The sequence below is a fragment of the Malaya genurostris genome, chromosome 3 (genome assembly GCF_030247185.1).
Source record: "Malaya genurostris strain Urasoe2022 chromosome 3, Malgen_1.1, whole genome shotgun sequence".
In the NCBI taxonomy this organism is placed as follows: domain Eukaryota; kingdom Metazoa; phylum Arthropoda; class Insecta; order Diptera; family Culicidae; genus Malaya; species Malaya genurostris.
In genome coordinates this window covers 129,246,378-129,273,449 of record NC_080572.1, presented here as the reverse complement: position 1 = coordinate 129,273,449, position 27,072 = coordinate 129,246,378, and the positions used below count along the sequence as shown (strand labels likewise).

At 39.7% G+C, this 27,072-nt stretch overlaps 1 protein-coding gene across 2 annotated transcripts in view; it reads left to right on the top strand.

Annotated features, from left to right (window-relative positions):
* Positions 1-27,072, top strand: part of LOC131439081 (dynein regulatory complex protein 1 homolog) — a 248,026-nt gene that overhangs the window by 32,955 nt on the left and 187,999 nt on the right. For both annotated transcript variants that reach the window (XM_058609668.1, XM_058609667.1), the window contains exon 2: positions 575-747. In XM_058609668.1, the coding sequence (XP_058465651.1) occupies positions 575-747 (173 nt within the window). The remainder of the gene's footprint in view (positions 1-574; positions 748-27,072) is intronic.

Below are 27,072 nucleotides of genomic sequence, written 5' to 3'. Positions count from 1 at the left end.
TCGCTGTATCGCCTCTGATGGCAATTATGTTGAATAATAAAAACGAATTTTGGCAAAAAAATTTGTGTTTTTATTAAACGATACGAACTTTTCAGCCGAACTGTTATATATATATATATACATATATATATATTATATATATATACATATATATATATATATATATATATATATATATATATATATATATATATATATATATATATATATATATATATATATATAAATATATATATATATATATATATATATATATATATATATATATAATATATATATATATATATATATATATATATATATATATATATATATATATATATATATATATATATATATATATATATATATATATATATATATATATATATATATATATATATATATATTTATATATATATATATATATATATATATTTATATATATATATATATATATATATATATATATATATATATATATATATATATATATATATATATATATATATATATATATATATATACATATACATATACATATAAATATAGCAATCCTATAGATGTTGAGCTTTAATTATGCTTTCTTTGTTAGTGTCAGTGAAGAATATTGCAACGATAAGGAGAATATTCGTCGCAGGCTGAGCGATAGTAATCGTATTATATCAGAACTTTTGCGAGATGGACTAGAACTTGTTCAAGACATTCAAGTCGCTAATGATAAGCGAGAGGTCGAGAGGCGTGTGAAAGAAGCAGAAATAAGAGAAGGTTAGTTCAATATATAATCTAGAGATTGATATAAATGTGAACATTAACAAGCAAATGAGTTAGTAATTTAACAAGTGTTTCCAACAAAGATGAGTTTCCTAAAGGTGGGATTTTGTTCGGTGTTAAAAGCAGTGTTGGTGATCGTCGATAATTTGACAGAACCTGCTCGATATTTCTCTATATTGTATACAACCTTTTCAATCCGGTAGAAGATGCTACAAGAACTCGTGTCTCTGAAAATTTTTCTACATATCTTCGCTCCACTTCATACTCTTAGTATTTCACGGCCCTTAAAAAAATTTACAGTCTGATAATGATCGGTGGAATTTACCAAGAGTAAATCGCAAGATAACAATTATCTCAGAAAATCGAATCGATGATTCGACTGAATGATTCTCATACTAGGTTGCAATATTTCAAAACCCTTGTGTGGAGCATTGGGTGTTCAGCCACAAGTGGTGACTTTTCAGCCCTATTATATATATGATTTGGTTATTACCATGAGAATATCATTTGCTTCCGCAATATTGATATTTTTGTGTAGGCAAAATTCTAAACCTACTTGTATTGTGTAATGGGAAAACGGAACTAATACACTAACTTACTAACTAATACATAGAGCGAATCGATTCAATTTAAGATTGCATCGATTTTTGTCGGAATTTGCTTTTAATATTATGTGACATTACATCTAATGGTTCTATATTTGTGAGTCTGTGTAACTCATTTGTACTAAACCAGGGAGGACGCTTCAAAATCATTTTAAGAATTTTATTCTGAATCCTTTGAAGCGTTTTCTTCCTGGTGGAACAACAATTTGACCAAATTGGTACTGCATAAAGCATGGCTGGTCTGAAAATTTGTTTATAAATTAACAGTTTGTTTTTTGAACAGAGCTTAGAATATATATAAATTTAATATATTCATTACACTTTGCAACATTTAATATATTCATTACACTTTGCCTGAATTCCTTCAATGTGACCCTTGAAAGTGAGTTTTTTGTCATTCGTTTAAACTAAGTATTTAGCTCGATCAGGCCATGTCAATTCCAAGCCATTAAATTTGAGAATGTGATTATTGTTTGGTTTAAGAAAAGAAGCTTTTGGCTTATGAGGAAAGATAATTAATTGCGTTTTTGCTGCATTTGGTTTAATTTTCCATTTTGACAGATAATCACTGAAAATATTTAAACTTCTTTGTAGGCGACTGCAGATCACTCTTAGATTTCTACCTGTGGCTAACAGACTTGTGTCGTCACAGAAATTTCTGACAACCAACGGGTAGATTTGGAAGATCAGAAGTGAAAATATTATACAAGATTGGATCTACGCTTGAACCCTGCGGAACACCGGCTCGTACGGGTAGCAATTCAGATTTACAATTCTGATAGCTAACCTGAAGAGTACGATCAGTTACATAATTTTGAATCATTTTGATCAAATAAATAGGAAATTGGAAATCATACATTTTTGCTGCACAGTTCGCTCGTACATCTCAACCAAGTCAGTCGATAAACCAAAACCGCTTACGTTCGGGACAGAAGAAATCAAGTACAGTATTGTGTAGTAAACAATAGAACGATCTCGAAATGAGTGAACCAAACGAACAAAAGCTCCCGCCGGTACGAAAGAATACAATTATTGTTGACTTCAGACAGTGCAAAATTCGACCTTCGATACGAGAACTTGAAGGTTTGCTTAAGGAGCAAATGCATCTTGACATTAAACGTGTGCATTTACTTCAATGCAATAAGACCAATAATGTTGTTTATATCCAGTTCTATAAAGAGTTCAATAATGTTGTTTATATCCAGTTCTATAAAAGAGATGCAATTCAATTCGCTAAAGACAATAATAATATGCACTATGTGGAGCATGAAAATATCAAGTACAACATTCCAGTATATATGGAAGATAGTGCTATAGAAGTGCGTGTGCATGACCTTCCCTCAAGCGTCAACGATTCTTATATTCGCGCAACTATGTCCCAATACGGAGAGAATCTCTCTATCGAAAAAGAAAAGTGGAAGAATTTTTTCCCCGGTATTCTAAATGGTGTACGTTTGTTACGCATGCGCTTGAGGAGGCCTATACCTTCTTATGTGACATTCGGTCAGGATACAAGAATACCGTGCAAATCACTTGTTACCTATGACAATCAGATGGCCACATGTCAATATTGCCAAGAAGCTGTTCACTACGGTAAGCCATGTGATAAACCGGACAAGGAGACAACTATACCAAAGGACAACGGTGCTTCCTTCACATCAACCCCAAGCAACCCCAAGCAACCACAGTACACCTGTGACAGTCACCAATAACAGGGAAGTATCCCCTTCAACGAAACCATCCAACGTAACCTCTATAGAACAAAGTACACCAGCTGCAGTTAACAGCTTACCATCCAACCAACCAGCAACTGCAAACAATGTACAACAAGGCGCATCTAAAGCAACTAGCAACTAAATCAACAACAATACCACGGCAATGGATGACGAGACGAACCACGAACAAACTGCCCCTCAATCCTCGCAGGAGGAAAATGGAAGCTCCTCTCCCCCTAGAAAAAGGGTGACAACGAGATCCAATACAAAAAATTTTTTATCTAAAAACTCAGCTAAATCGGCCACGTAAAGCTTATACGCAAATAGGCCTGAATAAAATATCTTTTAAATAAAAAATACATTTTTGCTATTAAATCTTTGTGTCAAACATTGTCGAATGCTTTTTCTATATCTAGAAGAGCAACTCCAGTGGATAACCCAGAAGATTTATTTGCTTTTATCATGTTCGTTACTCTGACAAGTTGATGAGTAGTTGAATGTTCATGACGAAATCCAAACTGCTCTGGTAAAAAATTGAATTTCATTTATATGAGACATCATTCTTAACAAGATAATTTTAAAAAAATGTTTACTGATAGAAGAAAGTACGCTAATTGGTCGATAACTTGATGTTTCTGCTGGGTTTTTGTCAGCTTTGAGGATAGAAATTACTTTAGCGTTCATTGTTCGTGCTACATTCCTGGCGATCGGACGTGCGAGTGTCGGTATCCGCTTTTCGTCGCGTCTGCAATCTTCACGAGTGTTTAGTGTGTCGGCGACAGTGCTGACTCATCAAAGTGCGAGCGTGCTAGCCACCACGCGTATCGAGTAGAATAGCAACAAATTGAATTAGAGCTAAGTCACGCAACCACCACTCATTCAAATAGTGACAGTAAGTAAACTAAGCCACACCTACATCCGAGAAACCAAAACCAAAATGGGAGGCCCAGAGCCCCCACCCCTCAATAATTTCCCCCCCTTACCCCCATCCAGTGCCTCCCCCGCATACATGCAAAAAGGTGACGAAATAGATACTCACATACTACTTTTACGTCCCACAATCAATGATAACCAAACAAACACGCTCCCCCCCAACCCCTTCCTTATCCAAAAAATTATTCAACAATTCATCGGGGCTGACTACAACAAATTCCTAAGTGCAACGAAAACGGCGCGAGGAACACAATACATATTAAAAACAACGTCCAGGCACGTATACACAAGACTCAGGACTCTCCAAAGCCTCGGAAATGATTACCCGGTCGAGGTCATACCACACCCGACCCTTAATAGAGTCCAGGGTGTTATCTACGACGTCGACACTATCAACCTCTCCGAGGCAGAACTGCTAACCGAACTAAAAGCTCAAAACGTTATTGACGTTCGGAGAATTACTAAGACTGTTAATGGAACACTCACCAACACCCCGCTACTCATTCTGTCATTCGCCGGTATCAAACTACCGGAGAAAATCTTCATTGGGTTAATCCGCACCGAAGTAAGGCAGTACTATCCCGCTCCATTGCAATGTTACCGATGTGGCCACTTCGGTCACGGCAGCAAAGCATGCAACCAGAAAGAGATCTGCTTAAACTGTAGCGAGGAACACGAGAACTCTCGCGAAAACCCATGCAGAAAGAGCAGCAGATGTCCAAATTGCAACGAAAACCACCCCGCTCGATACAAAAAATGTTCGAATTACATCGCCGAAATGAAAATAGTGAAAACTAAAATCGACAATAACCTCACCTATGCGGAAGCTAGGAAACTACACAAGCCAAAACAACAAACCTTCGTTAATGTAGCAAGCAACGAGGCAAAGGAGTGGCGTGAAAAATCAGAAAAATTGGAAAAAGACTTCGAGGAACTCAAAAACCAATATCGCTCAAAGATCACACAACTGGTTAATAGCAAAGACACTCTAATAAAAAAACTGAAACAAGAGCTACAAGAAAGCCAAAAAATTAACATGCAGATTCTCGCTGAGATGGCCGAACTAAAGAAACATATTACTGGAAACTACACCCAGTCACAAAGCACATGGACACATCCCAAAGACAACACCCGGAAAACCAAACACAATTCCAACGATGACATCCCCACATCCAACCCTGAAAAAGCAACGGCCAACTACGGAAACCTATTTACGGAGATAACCCCAATTATCAATACATCGAAGAAACTACCTCAACAAAGTGCAGACAAACATAGAGAAAACTCCCCTACCCAATCACCACGAGCAAAAAAACAGAATACAAGCAGAGCCAACGACAATTTCTCACCCCCTCCTGAAATGGAGGGGATAGAAACCGATCATTCCTCGGATATCGACCCAACAATCGAATAAAAGGACATTAAGATACTAACCCCTCCAACAAAAGACATGCACCGAGATCAACTAACTCTACAAAACAAAACAAAAATGATCCAAAACCGAACAACACTCGCATTACAATGGAACACTAACGGACTACGAAACTCTCTAGGCGACCTACAAATATTAATCAATAATACCAATCCTATCTGTCTGGCTTTACAAGAAACCCACCTCTCCGACGCCACCGACCCTACTGCATGGCTCGGACACAATTACACATGGGAAGCTAAAACCGGGGAGAACATCTATCAAACAGTCGGACTTGGAATACGTAAGGACATTCCTTCTACCATCATTCAACTGCGGACAGATCTGATCGCTGTTGCCAGACAGATCACATACCCGTTTAAAATAACGGTCGTCTCGATTTACCTACCCCAAAACATTTCCAATTTAAACCACAAATTCCGCAAACTAATTGAAGAAATTCATCCCCCATTCCTCATCCTGGGGGATGTCAACGCCCACCACGAACGTTGGGGAGCACGCCAAAGCAACCAACGAGGGAACCTAATAATCGAAACCATCGAAGATCACAACGCAATAATTCTAAACGACGGCAGAATTACCTTCACTCGCGGGAACTCCGAATCGGCAATCGACATCTCCATAGCTTCATCATCAGTAGCCAGATTATGCTCTTGGGAGGTCCTCGATGATCCTGCCAACAGCGACCATTTTCCCATTACCATTTCCCATAACCAACACTCACCCGACACTACACGAAGACCACGATGGATCACGGAACGTGCGGACTGGCCCGAATACGAACGCCTTGTATCAATCAACATAGAACCTAACAGGGAGTACACCGCCACAGAGCTCGGCCTTATAATGAACCAAGCCGCCCACGAAACCATACCTAAAACAGGTAAAAAGGCTGCGAAGCGAGCCATCCACTGGTGGTGCCCAGAGGTGGCAGACGCCATCAAAGCCCGCCGTAAGGCACTGCGGGTACTACAAAAAACCGAAATTAATAACCCAACCCGACAGGAAAAGGAACAGATATTCAGAACTAAAAGGAACCAAGCCAGGAAAGCAATCCGAGAAGCAAAAGAGGCAAGCTGGACCCGATTCTTAGAAGAAATCTCAACCGACTCAAACACAACCCAACTTTGGAGAAGGGTCAACGCCCTAAACGGCAAGCGCCGCCACACCGGCTTCACCCTCAACACTAACGGCACCACCACAATAGACCCCTCCATAATGGCAGAGGAAATGGGCACCCACTTTGCCTCATTATCAGCCAACAATGCCTTACATCCTGCATTCCTAACAAAGAAAGCCAAACTTGAACTCATCAAAACTACCTTTCCCCCCGACACCGGACAACAGTTCAACCAACCATTCTCCGGCTCCGAACTCCAACATGCACTAGCATCAGCACACGGTAAATCAGCCGGAAGCGACGGCATCAGCTACCCACTCATACAGCATCTCCCACCCGACGCCAAAAAAGCACTACTGAAGTGTTATAACACAATATGGGAGCGCGGGGAACTACCCGATTACTGGAAAAGTGCCTTAGTCGTCCCTATTCCCAAGAAATGCGAGGGGAACAGAACCGTAAAAGACTTCCGTCCCATCAGTCTTCTCCCATGTATTGGAAAAATCATGGAAAAAATGGTAAACCGCCGCCTGTCAGCTTATTTAGAGACTAACCAACTGCTCGACCAAAGACAATTCGCTTTCCGCCAAGGCCAAGGAACAGGAATCCACCTGGGAACCCTGGGTCAGATTTTACGCGACGCAAAAGACCAAAACCTGCATGCCGACATAGCCATCCTAGACATAGCCAAAGCCTATAATACAGTATGGCGAGAAGGCATACTGCGCACGCTACTTAAAGAAGGAATCACCGGCAACATGGGTGCATTTCTCAGCAACTATCTTCAAAATCGTCAATTCCAGGTTACCATAGGAGGAAACCGATCATCAACCTTCACCGAAACCAACGGGGTACCCCAAGGCTCCGCACTAGCCGTCACACTCTTTTTAATAGCAATGAACCCTGTATTCCGAAACATAACAAGCAAACTCCACATACTTGTCTATGCCGACGACATAATCCTCGTCTCAACAGGAAAAAACCTCAAATTCATTCGCAGGAAGATCCAAACCGCGGTTAAGAAAATCGGCCAATGGGCGAACTCTGTCGGATTTTCCATAGCACCCCAGAAATGCGCCATTGCACATTGTTGCAACTCTCACCATGTCGCTGCAGGAAATCCAATTAAACTGGATAACACTAACATACCCTTTCAACGCCTACCCAAGATACTCGGCATCACGATCGACCGAAAGCTCACTTTCAACGACCACTTCAAGAACATTAAAAAAGACTGCGAAAGTCGGCTGCGACTTATCAAAACAATAAGCTCCTGCCACCCCCGATGGAACCGACGAACAGCTCTCAACATCAGCAAGGCCCTAATCAACAGCCGGATCTTCTATGGAATTGAAATCACTTGCCTAAACCGGGAAGGCATGCAGAAGACATTAGCTCCTCTCTACAACCGCTCAATCCGTCTGGCAAGCAACCTCTTACCTAGCACCCCGGCGTTCGCTGCCTGCGTTGAATCCGGAGTCTTACCCTTCCAATGGTACGCCAATATCACCATTTTCAAAAGGACTCTCGGCTTCCTACAAAGAACAAGAGGCAACAATCGAATATTACTCAGTATTGCCAAAGACCTGTACCTAATGTACAATAATACCAGAATGCCCAAACTTGCCAGGATACAACAGATCCGCCGGCGGGAATGGTTTGCCAAAACTCCACGCATCGACACCAGTTTAACCCGCACCCTCCGGGCAGGAACACAATCAAACGTAGTCCGAACCCACTTGCACCGACTAATAGAAGAGAACTACCCCTATCATCATCAAATTTTTACCGACGGATCCAAACTGAACGAACATGTCGGAGCCGGTATCTACAGCACAACATCCAACCACAACTTTCGGCTACACTCATCATGCTCAGTATTCTCGGCTGAAGCCTCAGCAATCCTCTACGCAATCAAATCCAAACCCCCCAACACTCCAACGATAATTCTATCCGACTCCTTGGCAGTCCTCACCGCCCTCGAAACAGGCAATTCCCTACACCCCTTCATCCAAGCAATAGAGGAACAGTGCAACAACCAGACGATCATCTGTTGGATACCCGGACACTCTGGAATCCCCGGCAACGAAGAAGCCGACGCACTCGCAGCTTTAGGCAGGTCCAACAACCACTACCTTACCAGAACGGTCCCAGCTATGGACCTCATCAGATGCGTCAATACAAAAGCTTTACACCACTTCATCAGAACCTGGAGAGCATCCTCAGGGCACACCCAAAAAATTAAAGGTGAACCCGACAAATGGATCGATAGAAGCAGCCGGATGGAGCAACGAGCCCTATCCAGATTGCGAACCGGCCACACCAGAATTACCCATGCACACACCATTTCAAATTGTCAACCACCATCCTGCCCCATATGCAACGTCAGGCTCTCAGTTGAACACATTCTCATCAACTGCCCCAAATTTCACGGTCTTCGCAGACATCACAGTCTGCCCAGCTCGATCCGCGAGGTACTCAGCAACAACCCGGACAACGAACATGCACTCCTTAAACTACTCCGAGATGCCAATCTACTCGAATGTCTTTGAGTGTCACGACCAAAAATCCTCACAAACGCAAGAGGAACCTAACTCCGTAACGCAAACCCACCCGAATGCTATCTAGATACCCAAACCAAAACACCAAACACCGAAAAAATTACGACCGAAAGTCTTCAAAAACGCAAGAGAAACCTAAAACAAAATCGAAATTAACTTCATCTGCCAACTAGATTAAAAATTATACCTACCGGCAGCGTAAACAAACAGCTAAGCGTTTTGTACAATAGCACCGACAGCAGCTGACAATCACTCGGACACCTAAAATAAAGACCAAAATGAATACACCGATCGAATTGTCGAACAAGTGGTGTCAGCAATAATAATCATACAGCACACCGCTCCGATTCACCGACCGAAGCGCATATCGATCAATTTCCGATACCGAAGCCCAAACCATCCAGTTCAACATCGCCAAGAGTATTAGTCAGTCGCATTCAGAATGGGCTTTTTTTTCATCATCCGAAGAAGAGAATAACCGTGCCGAGATACACGGAAACACTCTGCTAACCATAGTGGAAACACAAAACAAACACTCGGAGGAATTCTCCAAACAATCAACGGCGGTAATAATTCTCATCATACTGGTCACCATCCTTATCCTGCTCATCATCATGAGGAGCATCCTGAAAATGCTAAAAAGAAAATGGACCAATGAAGGAATGAGGACGGCCCAGTCCATAGCGAGTATCACCAGAGTCTGAACGGAAACGCACCGATATCCTCACCTGAACACACCCGGCCGTCCAATCCAACACAGTCCTACTCCACACAGTCCGGAGCTCCACAAGTCCAGAGTCATTAAAAATAAAAACAACGGCAGGCCCCACTATCTTGAACCATTAAACAGACCTTAAACATCAACCAAACAGAAAACGGCTGATCACGCAAATCGAGTCGACGACCAACACGAAGCAGCTCAAAGTTATAAAGAAAGCACACAATATTGCAACCAAGGTCGGACAACGGCATCTATCAGCCAGAATTACAACTAAGCAACACGGGGGAACCCTATCTCCACAACGAACGGCCCAAGGACAACGACACCTGCAGGTCACTTTCTTAACAGAGTCGACCCCCAGACGAAAAACTTTGAGGATCATCCACAAGGAAATCAAAGGAATTATATTTCAATATATTATAAACAATACAATGTAGCTATATCAAATGAAATGTAATTATAAATCCTATCCATCCCACTCATCCCCAAACTCCCCTCCCAACACTATATCACCTCGGCGAATGACCAAACGGTTAAAGCCGAGGCTCTAAATAAACGAATAATAATAATAATAATACTTTAGCGTTTTTCCATCTTTTTGGGAAGTAAGCTAATAAAAAACACTTGTTGAAAATTTTAACCAAGAGTCTCAAGGCAATATCGAGAAGATTTTTAATAAGAATATTAAAGATTCCATCATGGTCATTTTTTCGTCCAATATACAAATAAGTGAAAATTTCCGTTTTCTATCGTTTGTATTGAGTTGGTGGACTTTAACAGTGCCTAGTAATAATATTGAACAACCTGTGTCTAGTTATCGTACGTTACAAATAGAAAGTGCCGTTGGACATAGAGAACACAGGCAATTGTTGCTTTTTCCTCCTCGGAAGTTTTTTGCACTGCCGTGTTTTTGATATATCGGTCGACGAGAACCAGTCCCGACGGCCGCTCCTAGAATAAGGATTACAAGCTAAGTGCAGTTTTTTTTTTCATTTTCTCCTACTGAATGTAAATACCTTTACTGTTATCTGCGCGGAGACAATTCCGTGCCATGATAGTGTCTTCTGTTGTTAATCCCCCTCCCCCAGATGATAAACGGAGACAGCAGTAAGACTCGCATTAAAAGCTATCCCGCTCAAGCTCAGGGTATTACTAACCAGCTCTCAGCAGGCAAACGAGATTGTTCGAAATGAGCACTTTACGCGGGACTACCGCGTGTACGTACCAGCTCGTGAAGTCGAAATAGACGGCGTGGTAACCGATTCGACTCTGACTTGTGAGGACATTCTTAAGTACGGAGCAGGTTGTTTTAAAGACCCCTTACTTAAGAATGTCAAGATACTGGGTTGCAAACGCTTGCATTCAGTGTCGATCGCCGGGGATGGAACAAAATCTTATCCCCAAACAGATTCTTATCGAGTTACCTTTGTTGGCTCGGCTTTACCCAACTACGTCCTCTTAGACCGGGTTCGTCTGCCCGTTCGTCTCTTTGTACCGCGAGTAATGAACTGTACCAACTGTAAACAATTGGGGCATACAGCTTCTCATTGCTGCAATAAGCCCCGGTGTGCTAACTGTGGGAGAGGGCATGTGGATGGCTCTTGCGGTAAGGATACTGAAAAGTGCCTCTATTGTAAAGAGGGTCCGCATGACCTCTCAGCTTGTCTCGCGTACAAACTTCGCGGTGACAGAATGAAGCGTTCTCTGAAGGAACATTCTAAACGCTCTTTTGCAGATATGCTGAAAAGTGCCACACCCCCTAAACAGACAACGAACCCATATGCCTGCTTGTCAACTGACGACAGCGATGCTGACGACCCTTTGGAAGGTACATCTTCGGCTGTCCCTCATAGCTTTAGGAAAAGAAGAAATATATCCTCTCATAAGCTCCCTAGTAAGGGTTCGAAGATATCTTTAGAAGGGCCTCGAAAAATTACAGCTATAGGAAGTGATGCTAAAGCAAAACCGAAGAAAAATGCTCCTGGTCTAGGAAATCTAAACTCTAAGAAGGAATTCCCACCACTTCCTGGGACACCGACCCCCCCCCCCCCCCCAAGCGTCCCTGAAAACCAACAAGAGAACCATCTTGGAACTGCTGGACTTATCAAGTTCTCTGATATTGTGGACTGGATCTTTAAAAATTTTAATATTTCTGACCCTCTTAAAAGCATTTTATTTGCTTTCATGCCTACAGTGAAAACGTATTTGAAGCAGATGACTGAAAATTGGCCCCTTCTTTCAGCGATCGTATCCTTCGATGGCTAAGTCATCCTTGGAGGTTAGGGATTCAATCACTGTCATACAGTGGAATTGTAGAAGTATAATCCCAAAAATAGATCCTTTCAAATTTCTAGTAAATAATCTGAAATGTGACGCATTTGCATTGTGCGAAACTTGGCTATCTTCTGAAATACCCTTAAACTTCCACGATTTTAACATTATTCGTCTGGATCGAGATGATCCCTATGAAGGAGTACTTTTGGGGATCAAAAAGTGCTATTCTTTCTATCGCATTAACCTCCCATCGATTGCAGGTATTGAAGTTGTCGCATGTCATGTTACAATCAAAAGTAAGGACCTTTGCATTGCTTCCATCTATATTCCCCCAAGAGCCTCGGTTGGGCATCAGCGGCTCAGTAATATCATTGAGTTCCTTCCTGCACCGACGTTGGTTTTAGGAGACTTTAACTCACACGGTACGGGATGGGGCTGTCTTCACGATGATAACAGATCAGCTATGATCCATGATATCTGCGACAACTTCAATATGACAATCTTGAATACGGGAGAAATGACATGAATTTCTGCACCACCAGCAAGACCAAGTGCGCTGGACTTATCCCTTTGCTCGACATCGCTACGGTTGGATTGCACGTGGAAGGTAATCCCTGATCCCCACGGTAGCGATCATCTGCCTATCGTAATTTCAATCGCCACCGGATTAAGACCATCGGAAACAATCAATGTTTCGTATGACCTCACACGAAACATTGATTGGAAATGCTACGCAAATTCGATATCTGAGAAACTAGAAACAACACAAGAATTTCCTCCGGAGGAAGAGTACAAGTTTTTGGCTGGCTTGATTCTCGACACCGCGACTCAAGCTCAGACGAAACGTGTACCCGGCGCGAAAACTAACATCCGTCCTCCCAATCCGTGGTGGGACAAAGAGTGCTCATCACTAAACGCGGAAAGAACTTCAGCGTTTAAAAAGTTTAGAAAAAATCGAACACCTGATAATTATCGGAGTTACACGGCGTTAAACTTGCAAATGAAGAACTTAATTAAAGAAAAGAAACGAGGTTACTGGCGCCGATTTGTTGATGGATTAACAAAAGAAACATCGATGAGCACTCTTTGGAATACAGCCCGACGAATGCGCAACAAAAACACCACTAACGAAAGCGAAGAATATTCAAACCGCTGGATATTCGATTTCGCTAAAAAAGTTTGTCCACACTCTGTTCCGGAACAGAAGATCTCTCGCGTCACGACATCGAATACAAACGAAACACCGTTTTCGATGGTAGAGTTCTCACTTGCACTTTTGTCGTGTAACAATAAAGCCCCGGGGCTAAACAGAATTAAATTCAACTTGCTGAAAAATCTGCCTGACCCTGCCACAAGACGTTTGTTGAATTTATTCAACAAGTTCCTTGAGGGTAATATTGTCCACATGACTGGAGACAAGTGAGAGTGGTCGCCATTCAAAAACCAGGAAAACCAGCTTCCAATCACAACTCGTATCGGCCGATTGCTATGCTTTCCTGTGTCCGGAAATTGTTCGAAAAAATGATTCTCTTTCGCTTAGATAATTGGGTCGAGACTAATGGCTTGCTTTCAGATACACAATTTGGATTCCGCAGGGGCAAAGGAATGAACGATTGTCTTGCGTTGCTCTCAACAGAAATTCAAATGGCATTTCCTCGTAAAGAACAAATGGCATCAGTATTTCTAAACATCAAGGGGGCTTTTGATTCAGTTTCTATACCTTTTTATATAATCTATTGTTTGAGAAAAACATGTATTTCGCGCATGGTGATTTGTCGACAATACGATTTAGCTACATGGGTCTTCCTCAGTGCTCATGCTTAAGCCCCCTTTTATACAATTTTTACGTAAACAACATTGATGAATGTATCAACACATCTTGCACGCTAAGACAACTTGCCGACGACAGCGTTGTGTCTATTATAGGACCCAAAGCTGCCGATCTCCAAGGACCATTGCAAGATATCCTCGACAACTTGTCGACATGGGCTCTTCAGATGGGTTCGAGTTCTCTACGGAGAAAACTGAGCTGGTTGTATTTTCAAGGAAGCGAGAACCAGCACAATTACAGCTTCAACTAGAGGGTGAAATCATAGCTCAGATCTTCACATTTAAATATCTCGGGGCCTGGTTCGACTCCAAAAGCTCCTGGGGATGTCACATTAGGTATCTGAAACGAAAATGCCAACAGGGAATCAACTTTCTTCATACAATAATCGGATCGTGGTGGGTGCCCACCATTTCATTGAACTGGAAAGAATTCAATATCGTTGTTTACGTATTGCCTTAGGTTGCATGCAGTCGACTCATACGATGAGTCTTGAAGTACTGGCGGGTGTCTTACCGTTGAAAATTTTTTTCTGGGATCTCTCAGATCGATTGCTATTCCGATGCAACATCCTGAATCCGATGGTGATCGAAAACTTCGAGAGGCTTGTCGAGCTCAATTCTCAGACCCGTTTTATGTCCTTGTATTTTGATTACATGGCTCAGAATATTAATCCTTCTTCGTTTGTTTCCGACCGTGCTCATTTCTTGGATACTTCTGATTCTACTGTGTTTTTCGACACATCCATGAGAGAAGAGGTTCGTGGAATTCCGGAACACGTACGCCCTCGAGTGGCCCCTAATATATTTTATAATAAATTTAGAACAATCAACTGTGAAAAGGTGTTTTACACTGATGGATCAAACATCGACAGGTCCACAGGCTTCGGCATCTTCAATCAGAACATCACCGCTTCATACAAACTCAGTGATCCGGCTTCAGTTTACGTCGCAGAATTAGCTGCTATTCAGTACACCCTCGAGATCATTGAAACCTTGCCCAAAGACCATTACTTCATTGTCGCGGACAGTCTAAGCTCAATAGAAGCTCTCCGGGCAATGAAGCCAGGAAAGTATCCCCCATATTTCCTGGGGAAAATACGGGAACACTTGCGAACTTTATCTGTACGGTCTTATTCATTATCGTTAGTCTGGGTCCCTACGCATTGTTCCATTCCGGGAAATTAAAAGGCAGACTCATTAGCTAAAGTGGGCGCAATAGAAGGTGATATTTATGAAAGACCAATCTGCTTCAATGAATTTTTCAGTATCTCTCGTCAGAAAACTCTCGAAAGTTGGCAAACTTCATGGATGGCTAACTGGGACGATGGCTACATTTCATTATCCCTAAGGTATCGACGAAACCTTGGTTCAAGGGGATGAACGTGAGTCGCGATTTCATTCGTGTTATGTCGCGGCTCATGTCAAATCACTATACATTCAACACACATCTCCGGCGTATAGGGCTCGTGGAGAGCAATCTCTGCACCTGTGGCGACGGTTATCAGGACATCGAGCATGTCGTGTGGCCGTGCGTAGAGTATCGTGACGACAGGTCGGAGCTTCTGGAATCCCTTAGGGCCCGAGGTAGACCGCCTGAGGTTCCGGTTCGGGATGTGTTGGCGAGTCGGGATAGTTCCTATATGCTTCTCATTTACCAATACCTTTAACACATGAATATACAAGTGTGATCCATTGTATTTGGCATAGAAAGTTTTCCTCACTCTTTTCGAGACTAAGAAAACTCTTCACCTATAGGTTCGACACTAACATCCGCCCGATTCTCCCAATCCCCCGTCTGTCTACCATCTTTATCGATACTAACAAGATCTTTTTCATTTAGGGGTTAGCCACATTTTGTGCTAGGGCACATAACCGTTTTTATTAGTTTTACGTTTCGTCTTTGACTCAAAAAGTGTTCTGTAAGTAGCAAACTTTACGTCTGCTTAGCGGTTTCAAATTGATCTGCCGAGTTTAGCACTAAGCAGTTCAATTTGAACTGCTCTGCACTGATGAGTCAAATACGAAACGTAAAACTAATAAAAACGGTTATGTGCCCTAGCACAAAATTTGGCTAACCCCTAAATGACCATACCTGCATCGGCCAGAAATAGTCGAAAACACGTTTTCGTTCGGCACGTCAGAAAAGACATTGCACTCCGTTGCAAAACAAAAAGTGTTACCCTTTAACAATCCGTTTCCCACAACAATTACTTCTCTATTTTTTTTTCTTCATACCATTCGGCAACATCACCATCATTGCCACGGAAAGCCGCTCCAGTCGATGATTAACATGCGGGCCATCCGCCAGGTCTTCGCAGCCTGAGGGTGTTTTCCGCGGACCCACTGAAGGATGCAGCAATTTTTGATACATTTTCACGTCACCTGGCTGATTCCAAGAACGGAGGACCACTCCTGTCGATAACTAGCACGCGGGCCACCGGCCGGGTCTTTGACTCGGGGGTGTCTTCCGTGCACCCATACGGACAAGCATACGGCACCTACCATTGAGTAGCAACGTCACCAGTAAAACATGAGAGGCCAGCACCTACACTATCCTTATTATTACAAAATGCCTTTGGCATCATAGAGCTAACGCATTGTGCCTTAATAAATATATTTTATGAAAAAAAAAGATTCCATCATTACCAGCCCTTCATGTTTTTAAGTTTACTAATAATTGACTTAATTTCATCAAAATTCGTCTCAATAATGTCATTTGGTAACAACACTTGAGTTGAAATATGATCGTATTTCAGTGAGACTTCATTTTCAATAGGACTCACAACGTTCAAATTAAAATTGTGGACACTCTTGAACTGTTGAGCAAGTTTTTGAGCTTTTTCGCCATTCGCAAGAAGTATTTGATTTCCTTCCTTGAGAGCAGGAATTGGTTTCTGAGGTTTCTTATATGGTATATGGTTTAATTTGTTCAACTTCTTTAGCGAAATTTTCATTTCGCAAAAGAGTAAATTTATGTTTAATTCCATTTTGTAAATCCTTAACGATGTTTTTCATAGCAGGATCACGAGAACGTTGATATTGTCGTCGACGAGCATTCTTCAACCGAATGAGCAGTTGAAGATTGTCATCGATGATAGGAGAATTTAATTTTGTTCAAGCTTTGGAAACTGAAAGATTTCTAGCTTCGATAATGTAATGATTCAAATTATCAATTGCTGTGTCGATGTCCGCATAATTTTTTAAAATAGTTTCATGATTCACATGATTTTCAATGTGAGATCTGTAATCCAACCAATTAGCTCTATGATAGTTGAATATAGAAGTAATTAAATTAATTATAGTTTCGTTGGAAAGTCTGAATGTTACAGGAAGATGATCTGAGTCAAAGTCAGCATGCGTAATCGGTTCACTACAAATGTGACTTTGATCTGTTAGAACCAGATCAATTGTAGATGGGTTTTTCACGGAAGAGAAACAAGTCGGATTACTGGGATGAAGAACTGTGAAGTAACCAGCTGAGAGTTGATTATGAAGTACGTCACCATTACTGTTATTTTGCCTACAATTCCACAGGACATGCTTAGCATTTGGTGAAATGTAGCGGAATGCGAAAATCGCGTTTTCGATCAATTATTCAAAAACTAGACCGATTTTCGAAAAACCAAAAACACTTAAGTTTTCGAAATCAAATTTATCATAACTAAGTATTCTTAGAATTTTGAAATTTTGCTTTGCCGAGCCGTAATTGGTTTTTGAAATGTATAAACGGTTACTGTTCCGTTCCACGGGGATGATTTTAGAACTGAAAAGTAGTGTTTGTAGCAGAATTTCACAAAGAATCTGAAAATGCAACTCAAAATTATAAAATTTTAGCGAAAACAACCGAAAATTGAAAAAGTTTTCATAAACTTTTCTGCATTTTTTTTATTGCTTGCGCGCTGCTGTTTCGTATTGAGGTGGTGTGAGAAATGCACGGGGGGCACGGTGGCATTATATCGTGAGCAAAAAATAGATATAAAATAATGACGCAAATTTATGCAGCATTGGGTTTTGTGTTGAAATAAAAACGACTTGAATACAATAAAATGAGTATTGTAAGAAATCGTTTATTTTCTAAGTAGCTGTCATTTATACAAACAATGTGATAAACATTGAGGGCCAGCTTCGAGACAGTCAGAATGGAAAACTTATTGGAATTCATTGGTTTTTCAATTATTATGAATATAATGAATCAACGCTTGATTTTGCTTTCAAAATCGATTGAATAATAAGGAACTACGAAATAACTTTATATTCAATTTCGTGCCCCAAATATGTGCTTGAGAAAAGATTCACTAAATAATTTTAACTGCATGGTATGATGATCTATTAGTTATAATTGGAATGTATTCCAATAATGTAATCTAAGAAATTATTCAACTATTGATGATTTCTGGCACCGGAGGCCAGATGCTGTTTGGTCTTCGGTTCGTTATCGTTGAAACAGACATTTCTAGACTCATCATGCTATACAATTCCGAAAGTCGCTTCCGAAAAAAAGTTAATGGTGAATACTTTTACGCAAATTCTATCTCATCGGCGGGAAGGGCCTGGTGAACGACTGGCAAAGATATCGAAAATACTTGAATGTTCTCTTGTCTTCAACCGTTCTTTTGAAGGAGAATCGATGCTTGCTACTAAAATCAGGCTTATACATGGTTAGCAAGTTAGTCAATACATATACATTTAACCTCATGTTAATCATTCATAATTACTCATGATATATAGCTCTAGTGTAAGAGTAATCACTAACAATGATTATTGAATCAGCATATATTCAAAGTGTGAAGAATTCTAAAATTCATTACGTCCCGTCTTTTTTACAAGCCAATATAACGAGAGGTAAACCCACTGCGCTCAATCATTGAAAAAAGTTCTTGTTTCTATGTGGCCGTTTTTCTTGGTACGCTTTGTGCGACGGTTCGTTCAACTGAAGCGGATAAAATTTTGCGCGCAATGATTGAGCGCAGTGGGTTTACCTCTCGTTATATTGGCTTGTAAAAAAGACTGGACGTAATGGATTTTGAATCCTTCACACTTTGAATATATGCTAATTCAATCGTTATTGTTAGTGATTACTCTTACACTAGAGCTATAAATCATGGGTAATTATGAATGACTAACATGAGATTATATGTATATGTATTGACCAACTTGCTAACCATGTATATGCCTGTTGTTTATCAATGTTTATAACATTGTTTATATCACGATAATACTTGGTTTGTATTTCATTCAGTAGCTTGTCAATGATGAAGTTTTAGTTTTGCTATAAAAATTGCTACAATCTAAAATAATACCTGATATACGATATCACACAGCCAGGCTTTATTGCTTCAGCAACATCAATGCATTGAACTCAACAGAATTGGACATTATTAGCATTATAAATAACAGTTACTTAAAAAATAAACAATTTCTTACAATACCCATTTTATTGTATTCAACTCCTTTTTATTTCAACACAAAACCCAATGCTGCACAAATTCGCGTCATAATTTTACATGTAATTTTTGCTCACGATATAATGCCACCGTGCCCACCGTGCATTTCTCACACCACCTCAATACGAAACAGCAGCGCGCAAGCAATAAAAAAAATGCGGAAAAGTTTATATAAACTTTTTCAAATTTCGGTTGTTTTAGCTAAAATTTTATAATTTTGAGTTGCATTTTCAGATTCTTTGTGAAATTCTGCTACAAACACTACTTTTCAGTTCTAAAATCATCCCCGTGGAACGGAACAGTTACCGTTTATACATTTCAAAAACCAATTACGGCTCGGCAAAGGAAAATTTCAAAATTCTAAGAATACTTAGTTATGATAAATTTGATTTCGAAAACTTAAGTGTTTTTGGTTTTTCGAAAATCGGTCTAGTTTTTGAATAATTGATCAAAAACGCGATTTTCGCATTCCGCTACATTTCACCTTAAGTCCCCTGTTACGAAAAATTTCGGTCGATATCTTGTGAGTTTTTGCAAATCGCCTTTAAAGAAATTTAATTGTTCGCCGGTGCATTGGAATGGCAAATATCCTCCAGCGATGAAATAAATTCCATGAATGGTTTCAACTTCGATTCCCAAGTTTTCAATAACTTTAGTATTGAAAGAAGGTCAAATTCGATGTTTAATTTGCGTTGGACAAAAATGGTAACTCCACCACCCATTCCAGTAAACCTGTCAAATCGATGAACCACATAATGTGGATTGCTTTTCAATTTGACATTTGGTTTAAGAAAAGTTTCTGTCACAATGGCAATATGAATTTTGTGAACTTTGAGAAAATTATAAAATTCATTTTCACTCGATTTTAAAGATCACTGTTAAATTTTAAATTCATTATAATATTATTTGTAAATTGCCATCCGATTTGAAATGCTTCAAAAGTGATGAAGTCGTATTCATTCGAATGATCATTTGAAAAAGTTGATCTTGTGGGTAGATCATTTTATTTTCAGTTATATCGCCTAAATCGACTACATTTAAAGAAGCGAATGGCATTGAAGTAAAATTGGTAGGTAGACTGACATTAGAAGAAGATGATTTGGCCGATCTACTTATTAATAAATTGTTTTCGTTAGAAGATGAACTGAAATGCGTTCCAGTGTTTTGATTATTTAAATTAGAAGAAATAAGTAGCAATTTTCTGCCTGTTACCAAAGCGTAACTGTCATTAAAAGAAGATGATGACGAGGTCGATCTACCTGTCAATAAATTGTTTTCGTTAGAAGACGAATTGAAATTTATATCATATGAATAAAATTTATGAAGTTTCTCGGACAAATGTCGAATAAGACGTTCGTAATCTTCCAATCCATCAACCAAGACTCGACATTCTCCTCTTCGTCCAATTTGAAATGAGACTTTTACTTCCGGGAGAAAAGTAGAAAGCTCAGTACGGAATGCTTTGAAGTCGGAAATCATCGCCGTCACTGGTGGCATAGATTGTTGTTTCTTCCCAGTACGACTAGCGTCCATTTTGGGAATTTTTGAAGAATTTTCTTCTATGTCGCTACAATCGGATTCAGGAAGAATCTCGTAAATATTGTTAGACGGCATAGAATCAACGGAAGGGAAATCCGTCCGTTGCCTTTTATTTTTACATTCAGATTCTATAAGATCGTGAATATTATTAGAAAAATGTTGAATAACGGATTGTGATTTATTCCGTATTGAATTATTTTTGCCTTAGGCTTGTTGCCTTTCCGGTTGGACGCAGGCATTTTTGAAATGAATGAAATTTGAAATTCCCTGGGCTTTGGATGATGAGCTACGGGGCGCGTACCCCCGCTTGGTGGATGGGGGTGGGAGTCAATTTACACTTCGCGTATTGACAAAGTCTGACCATACCGAGATCGATCGTTCGCTTATAAATGTAAAAGATGAAAATTATTATGTTGTCTGGATCGATCACGGAGTGGACAGAACTTATAATGCTTGAAATTGACAATAGGTCATTAGATTGTTACGAGCATTCTTATGCCTGGAATTGGTCACCAATTTGAATTATTTTGATCCAGTTGGGATGAATATTAATATATCATATTCGTCCTGAACTTGGTGAATTTAATTCTAAAAGGAGGACTAGTGTTATCAGGAATAGGAGTAAATTGATATCTTATGAACCGTTTAGGAACTTTCAAACCTTTCAGATCCGGCTCGGTATCGGTAATGTTTACAAATTGCAATGACGGCGAAACTGATTAATCAGGTGTGAATACACTCTCAAATCGGGAAAGGTTTGAATGTACTTAGATTTCTCCAACTTGGACACAGATGTCACCTTCTAACTAAGAGTGTGAGATGTGTGTTTCTGGAAGAGAACGGTTCACGTGGACCATTTCATCCAATCACACCTAGTATTTCTTCACGAAATACATGTAGTTCTTGTTTCCTGGATGCGTGCTCAACACTAGAAGGCCCAAAACTTAGTTTAGACCTAAATTGTTCAAAAGCAGTCAAAATGATTGAAAGAGAGAAAGTCAATAATATAAACTATGACTATAAAAGCTAGTGCAATGTGCCTAAGTGCACATATCGTTAAATAAAGAATGAGAAAAGTGCACAGAATTTCAAGCAATCCTTCCATTGTTTACATATTGTGACTTTCCCGGCCAATCTAGTGTTAAATGCGCATCCTTACATTATATAGTTTAACAAGCTTACTAACACCTGATTTTATTTTATTTTTATCACGAGAAACTATCAAAATAAAAGATTATAGACAAAAACGAAAAAAAAGATTATAGACAAAAAGCGGAAAAATTCTAGGGTGCCACAGGAATACCAAAAAGAAATTGAAAACAAATCAAGAGCCCCAGTAAAACGACGAAAAATAAGTATTTTCATGTAATAACTCATTTGATGACATATTAACTTTTGGTAAGTCACAATATTTCTATTTTTATTATTACTTTTATTATTATCATTATTATTATTATTATTGTTGTTGTTATTGTATTATTATAAATATTATTGTTATTGTCACTATTATTATTTCTTATTGATGTTATTATTGTTATAGTAATTATTATTATTTCTTTATTCTTGATAAATTATCACATTGAGATATTAACAGGTTTCTCCGGCATAGTCAAAAAAGCGATGCAATGGGGAAAAGGAAATGTAACGTAACTTCGACAAAGATAAAAACAATCAGAGCAGATTAGAATGGATAGTGTTAGTAGACCAAACATATCTACATTGATTTAGTAACTTTAAAGTAATAATCGTTTGTACCGCTTCAGGCATAAAAGACTATATAGGAAAGCAGGGCCAAGACCGAAGCGGATACAAAGCGAAATTTTCCAAAGTCTCATCGACGAGGACATTTAAGACACAGAAGCAGTTGGTAGGACGACAAAATACTAATACGATACAGACGCACGACTCAATGAGAAAGAAAAATCTCAGCTCCACCGGGCTTTTTCCTTGCTCCTAAATAAACTAATTAGTTGTGTGTGCCAGTCGGTGTTGAACAGTCGTTCGCACCGCACGCGTATAGCTCTTGGCTCCTGGAATTTTTTTATGGCTACCTAAAGTTTCATTGATTCAAGGATTCAGTCTTTTCAAGGCTACCTGAATCACTAACAGTCTTTTTAAAGACTATCAATTAGTCAGCCTTTCTCAAAGCTGTACAAAGAGTGGTATTCTAATATAATCAGTCTTTTTTAAGACTAAGAATTACATTGTAAATTAATAATATCAAAATGAAAACTTATGTGTAGTAAATTTTCAGTTATAAATAAAAAAATTAAATTAAATCTACCTTGTTGCTGTTGTCTCTGTTCCTCTATCGTACAGAATGACGTGAAGCTCATCCAATGATTTTCAATTGGCAGTCTTTTGGTATCGTCTTCTGCTATCTCAGTTGCTCTGCCGTCGTTATGGTCAGCACTGAACTTGGTGTGCTCCCGGTACCTGACCCCAGGTACAGTGCTATTGCTCTTGGTGGCGAACAAATGTGATGCTTGCATTGTAGCACCTCGTGATATATGTCGTCTCTTTCGATCCTACGCAGCGTACAAATTCTGGTACCTGGTAGATCAGCAGTGGGTTGCTTTAGCACCTCTGTGCCTTTGCACCCCTTCGTCTTCGCACCTTTATGCGATGGCACCTCTGTGACTCGTCAATTCTATACGCTCGCATCTCTGTGTCTCTACACATCTGTGCGTATGAACCAGATGGCCTTCGTTGCTAGCTTTCCAGTCGTGATACGCCCCGAATATTGCCTTGGCTATTAGCACCAGTAGTTTTAACTACTGCCGTTAACTCACGAGCAGTATAATCGAAACACAACCTCTTCGCTTGAATGGTTTTTACTGAATCAATTATATATATATATATATATATATATATATATATATATATATATATATATATATATATATATATATATATATATATATATATATATATATATATATATATATATATATATATATATATATATATATATATATATATATATATTTATGATGACTTCCTCGTTTTTTCGATTCTGGAGGCCGCAGAACAAGCACAAACCAAACGATTTCTTGGTCCATCGTCTAATATAAGCCCTCCTAACCCTTGGTGGAAAGAAATGTTGCTTAGCACTCATGTCTTGTAACAATAACGCTCCTGGGTTGGACAGTATAAAATTCAACTTGGTGAAGAATCTGCCCGACCTTGCAAAAAGACGTTTGTTGGAATTGTTCAACGAGTTTCAGGAATCAGGAATCGGAACAAATTGGCTCAAATGGCACGTTCCCCTTGATATTTGGAGATTTGTGAAAGTTATCGCCATTCAAAAGCCGAAGAAACGAGCTTCCAATTGCAATGTTGTCCTGCATCAGAAAATTGTTCGAAAAAATTATTCTTCGACATCTCGACACTTGGGTCGAGACGAACGGTTTGTTGTCAGATACTCAGTCTGGCTACCGTAGAAATGAAGGGACGAATACTTGCCTTGTATTACTTTTGTCTAGCATCCAAATTGCCTTCGCTCAAAAACAAAAAATGGCATCTGTATTTTAAGACATTAAAGGAGCATTTGATTCAGTTTGGAGGTCAAAGGTGCACGACATCCTGGAAAGAGCGACAAATATCATATCATACTGTTGGTATCGGCAGTGTGATTGACTTAGCTCTGGTCGTCACAAGCCCCGACCTCATACCTACCCGGTTTCAAATGATGACTGGTGACTCTTGTTTTTAGCAGAATGAGGAAATGCGGAGTATCAGCAAGCGGTGGGACAGAGTGCAACTGTTGATAAGGAACTAACATCTTAAAGACTGTCAATTTTTATGGCTGCGTCCTGTTGTGTACATTCTTCTCTGTGTGTGTGTCGTTCTTGTGTCGTTCTTGTGTCGTTCTTTATTCGTTTTCATTAGTTTGTTTCGAAATGCGTGGACTTTCAGCAGAACAACGTCGAAAAATTGTGTACAAATGGTGCACAGAACACGGACTGTCACTGAGAAAGATAGCAAAAATGGAAGGAGTGCAATCAGGAAGTTCGGTGAGGATAACACCTTTGAGGATAAACCGAAAACGGGTCGGAAAAAGGTCCTGCTAACCCTCAGTTGAAGCCGTTCGAGCAAAAGAAGGAGGTTTCAGTTCGAGATGTGGCCAAAAAAGTGGGCACTTCGAAGTCAAATTTTCTTCGTGCTAAACGTTTGAATCTTCGAACCTATAAGAATCAGAAACAACCAAAACGTAGTCCGAAAGAAGAAGCATCGATCAGGCCGGTGGTTCGTGTGGTGGTGTACAATACGATTCTTGCTGGAAATTTTATCTGCATAATCATGGACGCCGAAACCTACGTTAAACTCGATTACAAATCCTTGCCGGGACCACAATATTATGCGGTGCGAGAAGGGCAAGTGTTAAACCAGTCCGAGACATCGATTGAAGTCGAAATATTTGGTAAGAAAGCTATGGTCTGGCAAGCAATTTGTAGCTGCAGTAAGATTTCGAAACCCTTCATCATCACTGCTTCAATTAACAGCGAAATATACATCAAGGAATGTTTACAAAAACGACTTCTACCCATGATTCGAAGCCACAAGGATCCTGTTGTCTTCTGGCCAGATCTCGCTTCTTGCCACTACTCGAAATCAACGGTTGAATGGTATACTACCAAAAATGTCACTTTCGCCCCAAAAGACATGAATCCACCAAATTGCCCAGAACTTCGATTAATTGAAGAATTTTGGGCATTAACGAAGGCACATCTTAGGAAACATGTCTCGCCAGCCGAAACCATGCAACAGTTCGAAAAAGATTAGAAAAAAGTGTCAAAACTTGTCGCCAAGAAGTCTGTACGGAATTTAATGAGGAACGTTCGGAAGAAGGTGCGCCAGCTAGTCTACAATGGCTAAGTAGCAAATGTTGAGAATAATATTCTGTTGTTGTAGTCTAATATTATCAGTATATCGAATAAAATTGGAATATCTAGCACTTGTATATTATTTTCAACGAAATCAAAGTGCGACCATACTTTCTGGGACAGTCTTTACTATAGATGTCTCGATTATCAACCCACTTTGTGACTCTTGCTAATATTCTTAATGTGGGAAGTGTGCGACACGTAAACTTGTATTATAAATTTATAAATTTTATATTATTACTAGTAACTATCCTATTGCCCTAAGAGCAAATTCAGCAGCTAGAAGTTCTATATGGAAGATCTATAATAGAGCAGAAACTGGAACAAACGTATCCCCAGCAAGCCGTTCTTGTTTTATTTATTCGACCAGTTCTTCTGTCAAATTTAAAACTGGTCTTCGATACCGTTCTATTTTATGTATATTTGAAACACGAGTAAAACACTGCAGGGGCTGCCAGTTTTCCTTGTTATAAAATCCAGATTTAATTTTTGTAACTGACAGAAATTATGCATCTAGAACTAGAACACTACTGAATATGCCCTAAGCTTTGGATGATGAATTACAGGACGCGTACCTTTGCTTGGCGGATGGGGGAGGGAATCAATTAACACTTCGTATTGACAAAATCGGACCATACCGAAATCGATCGTTTGCTTAAAGCTGTAAAAATGGAATTATTATGTCATCTGGATTGATCACGAAGTGGACATGACTGCTTGAAATTGACAAGAGGCCATTAGGTGGTTTCAGACATTCTTATACCTGGAATTGGTCACCAATTTGAATTATCTTGATCTTATTGGGATGAGTGTTCACCCCGGTTCATTATGTCGTTCGAATCGGATTGTTTCGATCGAGGGTGAAATTTTGTGTTCTGTGGCTCAATCGAGTCCGAGTTTTCCATACAAAAGTATCACTCGATCGAGTTACAGAGTGTGAACTTTTGCATTCGTTCGACTGGGTCTGGTTCGATCGATGTGCAGAATAGGGGTGATTAAAATATCACATTCGTCCTAAACAGGTGGATTTAATTAAAAAAGAGGACTATTACTATCAGGAATAAGAGTGGATTAACATCTTATGAACCGTTAAGGAACTTTCAAACCTTTCCGATCCGGTTCGATATCGGTAATGCTTACAAATTGTCACGACGGCGTAACTGATTCGGCCAGGGGTGAAGACATTAAATCAATCGTGCCATTGTGCACATAATGTGACTTCCCTGGACAATCTAGTGTTGAATGCTCATCGTTACCTT